This window comes from Habropoda laboriosa, unplaced genomic scaffold, assembly GCF_001263275.1.
Source record: "Habropoda laboriosa isolate 0110345459 unplaced genomic scaffold, ASM126327v1 scaffold193, whole genome shotgun sequence".
Lineage (NCBI taxonomy): Eukaryota > Metazoa > Arthropoda > Insecta > Hymenoptera > Apidae > Habropoda > Habropoda laboriosa.
Window position 1 is genome coordinate 1,168,442 of NW_017100342.1, and position 12,749 is coordinate 1,181,190.

At 32.1% G+C, this 12,749-nt stretch overlaps 1 protein-coding gene across 1 annotated transcript in view; it reads left to right on the forward strand.

Annotated features, from left to right (window-relative positions):
- The window catches only part of LOC108574510 (calcium uptake protein 2, mitochondrial), a 30,459-nt gene that overhangs the window by 17,469 nt on the left and 241 nt on the right, over positions 1-12,749 (forward strand). The window contains exons 2-11 of the mRNA XM_017937119.1: positions 204-345; positions 2,899-3,009; positions 6,770-6,817; positions 6,934-7,016; positions 8,340-8,402; positions 9,233-9,334; positions 10,459-10,594; positions 11,237-11,462; positions 12,158-12,315; positions 12,378-12,535. Coding sequence (XP_017792608.1) covers positions 204-345; positions 2,899-3,009; positions 6,770-6,817; positions 6,934-7,016; positions 8,340-8,402; positions 9,233-9,334; positions 10,459-10,594; positions 11,237-11,462; positions 12,158-12,315; positions 12,378-12,535 — 1,227 coding nt within the window. The remainder of the gene's footprint in view (positions 1-203; positions 346-2,898; positions 3,010-6,769; positions 6,818-6,933; positions 7,017-8,339; positions 8,403-9,232; positions 9,335-10,458; positions 10,595-11,236; positions 11,463-12,157; positions 12,316-12,377; positions 12,536-12,749) is intronic.

Below are 12,749 nucleotides of genomic sequence, written 5' to 3' on the forward strand. Positions count from 1 at the left end.
ATCAAAAACAACATAAACAAGGATAGAAATATTAGCGAAATTATGCTAGATACTATTAACAATAAAAAAGAGAATTATAGATCGACAGTTGGTAAATAAGAAAGATAAAAATATTAGAGAAACTATGCTACTAGATACTATTAACAATAAAAAAGAGAATTATAGATCGACAGTTGATCTTTTCTCTTTACTCTGTTGCACAGAAGGAGGACGAAACACAGAAAGCAATAAAGCTGACTATGAGAGAACGAAGATTTATCAAATTTGCATCGGTGGAATATGATGGGCAACTGTACATGACGCCTCAGGACTTCCTCGACAGTGTTGTTGAACCTGAGCCCAGACGTGAGTATTAAATAAATTCGCAGGAGTTGTAATAACTACGCCGGTTTACGATAATAACTCTCTTTGTCTTTGATAACAAATGCCCCTGTATTTTGCATAATGCAACATCGAAAACGAAGTAGTAAAAGATAGCAGTGTTGCCGACGAACGGTGCTACCTTGTACGATGACGTTTCATTTTATGAATAAAATTGAATTTTATACGAAATAAGTGCGGGTTCTTTTTTTTCTGCCGTATTTGTCTCGCGTTCAACAAATAATCATTTTTAATGCCTTGTACGAAATAGCAGATACTCATTTTAATATATCCTAAGATGAATAAAATTGGCTTATTAACGTGCTTATTTGTGTATGTAAATTTAAAAAAATATAATTGCTTGTAATTTAAAGATAATATAAAAAGTGATTCGCTTAAACACTAAAATTACATGTCTCCTGGTCTTTTTGTAATGTTAAATGGTGGTTTAACATTTTTATCGAATGTCAAAATTACCTTACTCTACTTTACCAACATCGCGAAATAAGAAGTGTATGTCTAAAGAAGTTCGTTTTTGCAATCGATCAAATTTTTCGTTTAATTAACGGGAGATCTTAAAGAAAGGAATACAATATTCATAAAGTTGCACAGATAGCTATTTACATGTTAATAATGTTTGTGTACGGTTCTATGAGGCAAAGATATATGGTTAGGCTGCGAAGTCCACTGAATACAAGTGTATTATGAACATACAACTTAAATGACTATTTGCAATGAGTTAAGTAGCACTGACGAGATTGATAAAGATGACTACCAAGCACTCACTGAACAAAACACATTAATTCGGTGTCTTGTCTCGCAAACTTCAATATTCATTTATAAAAAATCCAATTCAATTTTAATGTTTAAAATAATTTCCGTTATTTTAGATGACCATTTGTTCATTTTTTCGGGTAACTGAAGAATTCTCGTCGATTGTGAGTCAAACCGAATTAATTTGTACACCTAATATATTTTTACATTTCTTTATAATTTTATACACCGTTATATCAATCACTAACATTTAATTCCTTGCCTGGAAGACTGAAAAAGAAATAACCTACTTTAACCAATGCACTTTACAAGAACAATCGCTTTAATCCACACCTGTTATGTGTTACCTTACTAATGTGTGAAACACTTTATTCCTTGTACGGAAATTAGGTTCGTTTGACCCAAAATCAAGTCATAGATTCTTTTTCTTTTGTTATGGAATGTATTGCATTTGGACTGAAACTTTTTCATATCCTTAAATATCTAATAAACATTAATATCTTTGCAAAGAAGAACAAAATTTGTACGATTTTTTTAGTGGAAACCAATTAAATTTCTCATTCACACTTATGGAATTTATGGGTCAATTTGAATCAATATTGTATGCAGTAAGTCACTACGATGATCTTTTGTTATACTTCTTCTGTTGCATATTCTTTTGTCACGAACGCTACGTGCTCTTTTGTTTTTCGTAATACAACCATAATGAATTCAGTTCGAGTCTTCTAAAGACCGGTGCAGCACGTTATTCTTTGCATTCGAAGCAGCTTGAAAATGTAATTTCATTTTCTACGATTACGTGCCAAAAAGGCAGTACGTATTTGCAATACCTATTTTTATTTCTAGCAGCACTTGTAATTCGATAAAGAACAAAATTTATAATACGGTGAAGATATTTTTGACGTGACGTAGACGAAGATTATGCAACAGAAACAGAAATAGATAAAGAAAGCTCAGATTCAGAAGAAAGTTTAGACAGCCTTCCTTTAGGCGAACGCATACAAATTGAGCGTAATAATTCTAGATATTATAAATCAAGAGACAACTCTATATTATCGCGAGCTCATGCGATACCGCGAAGTGGTCGAACACGAAAAGAAAACATTTTATAGTCTTGCTCAGGACCGAGCAAGGCAAGCGACAATATTTCATACAATTTCAATGTAATATTAAAATTACATTGTACAAGTTTAATAAATCATTAAAATATTACGCCGTAATAATTAAACAAACTGAGTTTCAATTTTTTATACTCATTTCTTGTAAATATATGATCAATTTGACCCAAATTTACTTATTCGTGTAACTTTACAAATTCCGTGCAAGAATTGCACTGTTCCGTGCAACTCCAACTAAGAAGTTTACTTCGTCTATTAAAATGTAAAAATCATGAAACCACCCAAAAAATTCTTCGATGTTCTATTTTAATTTATTCTCATTCTACCACATATAAGTCTCTCATAAGCCAAAATGACTAACTCCATCGAATTAAATTTATTAAATTTATTTTTATTTATGAAAGGTGAAGCTTGTGTTTTGAGACTAAAATTGGAAGAATTTCAAAAAATGCAGTTAATCATTTTGGCTTCTGAGTGGCTCATATGGTCCTCTATGTAGAAAAAATATTCTAAATACACGATTTTACGCGATGTTTCCTTTGATGCATTCAGTTTCTACGCAAACTGGCAATGACAGTGCAGTGAAACGACGATCCCTTGATCAACTAGGGTAATATAAATAAGTAAGCTCTGGGTGATATTCTAGCGAGGCTGAAGAGACGCGTGTTAACTGACAAGGAGCTGGATGTGATGAGAAACACCATACCCACGCTGCGCCATGGAAATCCACATATGTTCAGAAACCTTCGAGACAAAGGTGAGCAGTTTAGAAAATACCGCCTCTGATTTTTATATCGTCCGTGGGGGGAAAAATTTTAACGACGCCCTAAGTTTGTGTACAGCGTGACGACTATGTCTTTCGAATGTCTCTCGAACGACGAGACGGTATACGTTCTCAAGGATGGAAATTATTCTGTAGAAAAAGAAACATTGCCACGTTTCGCTAAACGTATCTTATCTTCTTGCAGTAAATATTATCTCGCATCTGATAATTTTTCAACATAGTTCTGCGTGTAGTAAAGTAAGATTAAGGTAGTTTCAAATTTGCGATTACATGAATTAGAATTTCACGAAAAAATGTGTTATTCTGTTCTAAAGGAAAAATGTGTATCGCTCGATTTAATTAAAGGTGCGTGCATATTTGTCGTTCTAATAAATTGTTAATATAGAATGTATTTTATAAATGAAATACCAATAGAACTTCACGTGCAACTCTATTTAAATACGACCACTAACGCAAGTCACCAGTGAAATTTGAAAAATTGTCTATAAATTTAATTGTTTGCTCGACTAAACTATTGTATGTATAATGAAACGTGACATACTCTCTTTTCTCGGTCATTTGTTCTTCCCGCTGTAAAATGCAAATATTACACGTTATTAATTAACTCTAAAATTTATTCTTCTTGGTTACTCCATCTTCTAACCTAAAATATTCAATTTTGTCTTAAATGAACAGACACTATTTATTTAACTTTATTGTTTAAATTTCATCATTCATCTGATGAACATACAAATGTCGAAGAAAAATTCGAATTTTGAATCAAAATCAGTGTCTAATTAATTCTGTTAGCATTTCATCGTTCACCTATGCATATGCAAATGCCAGAAAAAAATTCTAATTTTGAATGAAAATTCGTCACGTTGCATTTTAGAAAGTACTCGGTTGTGTCTAATTAATTCAGGTAGCATTTCATCGTTCATCTATGCACATACAAATGTCACAGAAAAATTCGAATTTTGAATAAATATTCGAATTTCGAGTGAAAATTCGACACGTTGCATTTTAGAAAATGCTCGAGCAGCTCTCTTATAAAGGTCTCGCGCAAACGGCCTGGAGATCGGTGAGGCAATTAATCCCGCCACCCCGGCGACGGTCGAAATAACAGGGCAGTGTCGTTAACGAGTCGGCGGTGTAGCTGGTTCGAGCCTCTTCCTGGCTTTTTGTGCGTTCACCGCACGTTTGTCGCGTTAATGGAAATGCAAATAATCGCGCACGGAGCCAGTTTCACACTTCCCTCTAATAAACGAGTTCCGTCGTTCTCTGTGTATCCCACTTTCTCTTTTTCTTCCGTAGCAGCACAATGTTTGCTCGTGTGTATGCGTGGAGCCCAGAATTTCATGGGCCCCAACATACGAGGCCGTGCTTCAAGGAGCACTCGTTACACGATTATGGGATAGCGCTGTGTAGTAGTACGTCATGGCAGCGAATACTAAAAGCAACAAAGCAATCGGTACTGCCAATATCGGTTTGTTCGCTATTCGAAACCTATTCGAAACGTGACTAAATGGAATACTTCCTTATTGCACGTACGTGCACTAAGTAGTACCTCGTAACGGAATGAGCGGCGCGGATTTTATGAATGAAGTGTCGCGTAAAAGTCGCACACCTACGGCGTATGATTCAGCTGCAAAGAAACATTTCTTATAGACAACAAGTTGTGAAACGGTATGAATGGAGTCGCGTGCAAACATTGTCCACGTGTGACTTGGCTCTTAGAGAAATATTCTTTTTTTTTCTTCTTAGGTTGTAGAACGTATCGTGAAATTTATGAATGAAAGTTTGCAAAATGATTAAGTGAAAAGAATTATTGAAGTGTTGTAGTATGGAAGTAACTGAACTTGATATTTTTGAGGAAAATTTGGAATGGTTAGTTTTATTTGTATTATCACTGATATGAATAGTAATAAAGTTCTATCTTTGTTTCTTTCTTTTCTGTTATTGTTTTAGTAATTGTAACGAATGCAAGTATTGGTAAAAACCAATACAGTTAACTTAATTTACAAATTAATTTAATATATTCAGAATTTCTTGTAACTTGAATATAACTTCTACTCTAGTCCCTTGAAATAATTATAGATAAATTGGTAGAAACACAATGTATCTAAAGTTTTATATCCACCAACCTAATACATAACAATTTTATGCAAATATTTGCGTTACTATTAACATTTCTTCTCGAACTTATCCTAAAACTGTAAATGTTTCTAAAAAAAGAGAGAGAAACTTTAAAAAAGAAAGTAATAAACGAAGTAATTGTATGAATAAATCTTCCCCAACTTTTACGAACTTTTACAAAAGTCACTCTTAAATCGTACCAAAAGGAATTTCTCTTTGTAGAACAATCCGAAACAAGAATAACACATTCTAAACGACAGTTTTCAGCCGGAGGGGACGTGGTGTCGAGTTTTTCTGATGTTCGCCGACCTTGCTCGGCGAATAGCTTCATTCACAGTGGAGGGGTTTTAATCCGAAATTCCCGATTGGAATGCGAGTGAAAGAGGAAGAAAGAGAATCGTCCAAGCCAAGATGAGCTTTGTCGTCGACCGTTTCCTTCCACCCACTTTCTTCGTTTTCCGCTTCGTAAACTTTCCTCCGGCTTTCATAGCCGTGAAAGCGTTTTATGGAGTGCTTATGGCACATAAAATCGATTCTGCGGCCGTCCGACACAAAGCTGAAAACACGCGATGGGTGGAGGATGTGTTACCGACGGAGATCAAAATTTAGCTTTGGACGAATATCCCCCGTCCCGTCTGGGTTGCCGTTAAAAGTCTGAGTTACTGGCGTTTCTCGAACCGCGAGAAAAAAAAGGGATGCCTCGAAGTAAATGCCTAGAACCCTATGGGGCGTATCTAAATGTTGCCCGTCGCTACTCTATTCCACGGCGTCGTTCGTGGTACAACCTGTTACGCTTAGATTCCGAGTTAACGCGATTATCGTGGAAATTAGTACGGGAGTTTATCGGGACTTCGCCGCAAACAAAACGGAGGAACCCGTTCGCGCGCGATACATCATTTTCCCATAAGTGGATTTGTCCTTAAATGGATATCAATTCCTCCGAAGTGCCGGCTTCTTTTAGATTCATCTGGACGTTTCGAAGCCCAGGATTAGTTGATGAAAATAATAATAAAGCTCTGGTAGCGAGGTTTTTATTTAATTAATGGTCCAGTTCTATTGTGAAAGATGCGTCTTGGAGCAAATATTTGATGAAGATTGGTTAGCTCGTGGAAAATGTAGCACAAGTCGTGTTTTCTTTGCAACTGTGGTATACTAAAAGTAGACAATTCTAGCAGTGTTTGGAAATATTCAAAGTGGATAAGTTTATGATTAACTCGATGCCTAAACTCGGTAATGAACTTGGTCATTCTACTAATGAGTTTAAGACGTCTAATTGTGGCATTAAGGTAACGATATGATACTAACTGTTTGGCGCAGAAATGTAAATTAAATCACAGTGCACCCATTTATCGGGTAACTGACAAATTACCTCTCTGAAAATATATATCACTTTTGAGCTGATAAAGTCGTCAAGATTCTCTGTAGAAAAGACACTGAATTAATTTCTAATAAAATTCCTCCTAATAAAAATTCAATAAACTGAATAGCAAATGAATCGATTGAGAATACAAAACTTCTGCTTTAATGCAATATTATAACATTTTATGTACATATAATATCTTTAGGCTAATGTTGAAAATGTTAATTAATAATAAATGTTTTCTCGTTGTTTTTGTAGGAATAATTTCTTACACGGAGTATTTGTTTCTTCTATCAATTCTAATCAGTAAGTATCTGTTGACTTTGTTATTAACGAAAGCAGTCTAATAAGATACTTATATTTCAATACAAATTTTAATCGTCGTATATATCCAACAAAAATAAAGGAGACTTTCATTCCAGAACCTAAATCAGGTTTTCGAATTGCATTTAACATGTTCGACACGGATGGAAATGAACGCGTGGACAAAACCGAGTTCCTTGTGGTAAGATAATTTTTTTTTATGCTTTCTCGCATGCATTTATCATAATAATATGAATCTTTCGAATTTTTTAATCGTATGCATATTTGTTCGATAAAAATCTTTGAAAGAAATTATAGGCGCAGTGACTTTATTTCGCAGAATTTTTAAGAAATGTTTCGATGATGTACCTATAGTAGATAATATGAAACAAAATTTTGAAATTAAAATATTTAATGCAAATTAGATTGCTTCTTTTGCTAAAATAAATATTGATTTTGAATTTAGAATATTTATTTCAAATTTTATTATAGATATCAATGTTTTAGAATATTGATTTAAAATTTACAAATTAGATTACTTAATGCAAATTAGGTTGCTTCTTTTGCTGAAATAAGTAATACCGGCATATTGATTAAAAAATTTATTATAAGCACGCTTTTCGAACAATTTAATTCAGCAGTTTGTTATTTTCAATGCAACTACATACATAAATACTTATATGGCACGTATAAGGTGCAACGACAGCTTTTACTGTAATAATTTAAATGCAATGCAATATACATGTGAAACTTTGTTCGATTATTTTCAAATTATTAAATTAATTTACACCCGTAGTTCTACTTGAAGCTAAACGAAACACGTTAGTACCTTCAAAATTCTTGCTAGAATGCAAACTTCAAAATAATAATACAATAAAATTACACAAGCAGTGTTAAAAAATTTAAGAATACTTATGTTCACTGCAAAATACTTGAAACATACTTTACATAAAGTTAATAAAAACCAAACTTCTACTTTGAATTATTGATAACAAATTAAACCAGTAACAGCAAGGTGCAATTTATTTACAAACAACAATTTTAGAATTAGAAAATTTTAATCAAATCAAATTCATATTAAATATAAATTTAACCTAAAAAAAATGAACTAAAGTTGTTTAAAAAGGCTTTTACTATTTTACACCATTAATTTTTCCTTTTTTATAATTTACATATAATAAAATATATAATAAACGATTAACAACGACAATTTTGTTCGAATAAAGATTTATCACTGAAACTTCCCAAACTCTTCTAGTTTCTTTAAACCAAATTATAGTGTCTAATAAAATCAGAACGTAAAGTATCGAGCAACAAAGGTTTTAACATCGGTATCATCAACTGCGATAAATGCAGTGACGCAAAACTCGCTGTACATATTGTGCGATCTCTACGCAACGAAAAATAAATCACGGGATCCTAGAAACGAGGAACACTCACATGATTGAAACACACAAGGGAGAATATTCTACAGGACAGAATAGAATTTTGGAAATTTGCACGAATGCGTTTGTAATTTTCGCAGATTCGACGATTGCTCGGCGGCAGCCTGAAGTACCGGCATCTCGACGATGAAACGAAACGTGCAGTGAGTTTTAATATATTCGTGAGAAAGTGAATCAAAGCCGGAAATCGCAATTTCCATTACTATCGTATGATTCATTTTACTCGCTTGCAATCCTAACCAGCCCGGAACGGCTGTGTGTATTTGACATCTAACAATCCTGCTTAATAGTGTTATTAATTTACACTCTTCTCGATACCTAACAAACCTATTTTAAATATTTTCGACAATAATAATCTTTCCCCATTTATATTTTTATTTTTATTTTTTTTTTAAACTGAGATCAAACGTTTGACGCCAATTTTACACTTTTCTCGATACCTAACAACCTACTGTAAATATTTTCGACGATAATAATCTTTCCCCATTTATATTTTTCTTTTTCTTTTTTTTTTAATCTGAGATCAAACGTTTGACGCAAATATTAATTTTTCTTAATTGATCATTAAGAGTGAAATTGAAGGAGATGTTTTTGAAGCATATGCAGATTGCAAAAGGAACGATTTCAATTAGGAAACGATTAGCAATAGTGTTTTGTGTTATGACGATGATTTTTTTAATTTTTTGGATTTTTATTTTTTAAAGAAGCTCGATGTTTTGTCGGTTATATTATCCTTTTTTTATCCTTCGTTTTTCAGGGCATTTTTATGCTTAAAATTGTTTTTGTTGTGTTTATCATTTCACTCTATTGTGCTATTTTTTTATTTATACTTTCATTCATATTTTTGCTTAATCGTGTTACGATTATTACAGGCTTACGTTTGTATTTGTTATGTTATTCCTTAGTTTTCCTTTTCACATATTCATTTAGACAAGTATCGCTGATATTTTCTATTGTTTCTTTTATGTACTAGTTAAGTCATATAATACCACCAAGAGAAGACTTGATTCATAAACCAAAGCTTCGTAAGAACCAGCAGGTCAATGAGAAAAAACAAATTTTCTCTAATTCTTACGTAAGTTTTTACGATGTGAAATTTACACTGGTAGATGCGTGTGACAATTTGTTTGATTTTTTCCTAAGTGAATTTAATTTTTTTAGTGATTTCCTTTTAACCAACGATCGGTAACTTAAGAATAATTTTGAATTGAATTTTTTGCATTGGTATTGTGTGATGATTTTCATGATTATAATTTTCTTTTAACGTACAATCGATAATTTAAGAATAACTTAACGTTCGTATAATTGAGACGTTTAATTGTTAAATATTTTAATAGCCTGATATTTAGTTGGATTTTCAATTTTCTTTTTTGTAGATTTGGTTGATAAATAATCGAAGACGAGATTTAAAAAAAAAACTTCTAACAGTGACTCTAAGAAATATTGACGAATGAAATTTGTAATAACTTTAAAATGACTGCACGACGTTTATGCTAACATTGAATTGTTCACATTACGATATAACAATTAATCTTGAAACGACTTATGAACATGAGGAAGGATTGAAAAATTGAACGGTAGCTTCTATTTTAATAAACTACTTAAAAAATAATACTTAAAAAATGTTAACACGTTAATTTAACTAGTAAATCACTTCTGTTCGAGAGAAATTAAATACTCGAAAAATTAATTGTACATGTTTTAAAAGTAACATATTTAAAAAGTGAGATAAAATAATCGTTAATAATATCATAAAAGCCTGTATGATATTTTCTCTTATATGCACTACGATACTTGATCGTTTCAATGACGCCGATCACTATAAAACGGTACTGTACATAAATTGGGTAAGTAAAACGTCAAATTCTGCCGCCACATCGACACAAAACTCATAATTAATGGTGTTTTTTTTTTGCTCGTTTTGCAAAATTTGAGAACATTTTCATGATAACATATGTAAAATCTCCTTTTATTAAAATTCTAATAAACTTTCGTTCGAAACGTGATACATGTGCCTTCATATTAATCTCTGCTATGCTAACTCTTTTGCCGTTTATTTCAGACATATTAGCACTGGATGCTGATATCATTGCTGCCATTTTGCCTCTCTATTATGCAAATCCACCTGTATGTTTCTCCATAAAGATTTTGTACTAATTTATAAAATATAAATTATTATAATTCTGTTATTTTGAGTAGATGGAAAAGGTCTTCAGCCACGCTTGGAGAGGACGCCATGGCACCGAAACGAAAGAAAAGTTAGACCTTCTAACGGAAAGGCAAACCACTCCTGAAGATATTCAGATTCAATATATCAACGATGAACAGGTGATAGGTTCTTATAATTATAGTATTCCATATAACTAAAGAACCATCCATTGAAAAGAACATCTCGTGGAAGTAAATTTATATTCGTTTTTATAATTCTTTTTCCCTAATTTTACTTTTACTAACTGAAGGATGTACAGGGTGGGCCACGTAAAAGAGGTCACCTAATTATCTTCTCTATGTAGCTATGAATTTTTTTCTTTTTTGGTTTTTTTTAATGTGATCTGCGTTTTTTTACATGAATGTATATATTTTCTACTGCATTTCAAACATGCATAATAATATGACCTTAAAATTACTGAACTCTAAATTTTTAAATCAAATGTGAAACTACTTTTCATTTTTTGCCATTTCTTCCACCAAAAAAAATTTTTCTTCTATCTTATTCACCCTTTAAAACTATTTAAATTACATATAAAAATTGTCTCGTACCACCATAGCTAAAGAAGATAACTAGATTTCACGTGACCAAACTTGCATATAAATAAAAATATTGATACTACTTATAATTAGCGCTATTAAAAAGTTAGTAAGACGTCTTCTAGAGCCTTAAAATAAAAAAAAATAAAGAAATCGGCGCTGTTAATAAAAAATAAAATAAATTAGTTAATAAAAATAAAATACTAATAATAATTAATGTTATTTTCAGGGCTCTTGCAACGACGGCATGCAGTTGATACGACTCTAATGATACACTTTTTTGGGAAAGATGGCTCGAATGAGCTGAAGTTCGAAGACTTCAAACGTTTCATGGAAAATTTACAGCAAGAAGTTCTAGAACTTGAATTCCACGAATTCAGCAAAGGTCGCGATAACATCTCTGAATTAAATTTTGCTAAAATTTTGTTGCGATATACCCATCTGGATACTGACGAGTAAGTTTTCTCCTTTTTACAAGAGAGATTATTTTTCAAGGCAGACTAATTTTGATGAAGTTTAATTGGCGTGTAATTTTCGAAAAAGTATTCCACGCGTAATTTTCTCTATTGGCAATCGTTCATGTCGAAGGGATGAAAACAGCTCTCTCAAATTGAGGATAAAGGGACTGAAGTGAAACGAATCTCGTCGAATCTCAATTTCACTTCTTCCACATGGACGATTGCCGATTAAAAAAAGTACTCGTCGAATATTTTTTTAAGAACTATACGCGACATAAATTTCTCCAAATCGATAACTATCTTTGTCAGTATAATATTTATTCTATTGAACATTCTTCGTAAAAAACCATCTGCTTAAACAACACTTTTATTTATTAAAATACTAATTTTTTTTATTCCAATATGTCATGCATACATATTACAGTAAAACAACTTATTTAATCAAAGCTTGTTTCCTGTTACATTATGATAAACGAATTTTTACTACCTTATATTCATTACCTTGTAGCTTCTTACAAAATTAAAACATACCGATTTAGTATAATAGAAACTAATAGAATTTAGTATTAAATGCACGATGTTTCCTTCATTTTTAATAGGTACCCATAAGTTCTTAATTTACCTAAAGTAAGTTTCGTTAATTGTATTGAGTAACACAAAGTTTGCATGATTTGTGTATTTTTTGTTTATAGATACGACAAGTATTTGGATAGAATACTGTCGAATCCAGACCTTCAAATTGGAATTACATTTGAAGAATTTCGACGTTTTTACCAGTTCCTGAATAACCTTGATGATTTCTCAATAGCTATGCGAATGTACACCCTAGCAGATCATCCAATATCAAAAGGTTGTAAAACAAACTAAGTATGAATTATGAACAATCGTATATCGGTAAATTTTTCCTTTCAGGTGAATTCCAACGCGCTGTAAAAATCTGTACAGGAAGTGTACTTAGCAATCATATTATCGACACGGTTTTCGCACTTTTTGATGAAGATGGCGATGGCCAATTATCCTATAAAGAATTTATAGCGATAATGAAAGATCGACTTCACAGAGGGTTCAAAGTAAGTACTAGTTGAATTAGTTCATTTCTAGATGTATCATGCTTGATAATAAATGTCTAACAAACTGCAATTGATACAGCAATACTATTACATGATACAGAAATATGCTATTTGCACAGTAAATTAAATACACTAATCTTAAAAGTAATTTCTGTAACTAAAAATTTTTCATTTGTGCAGAAAAACATGAGAAGAACATTTAAAGAGCAACTAT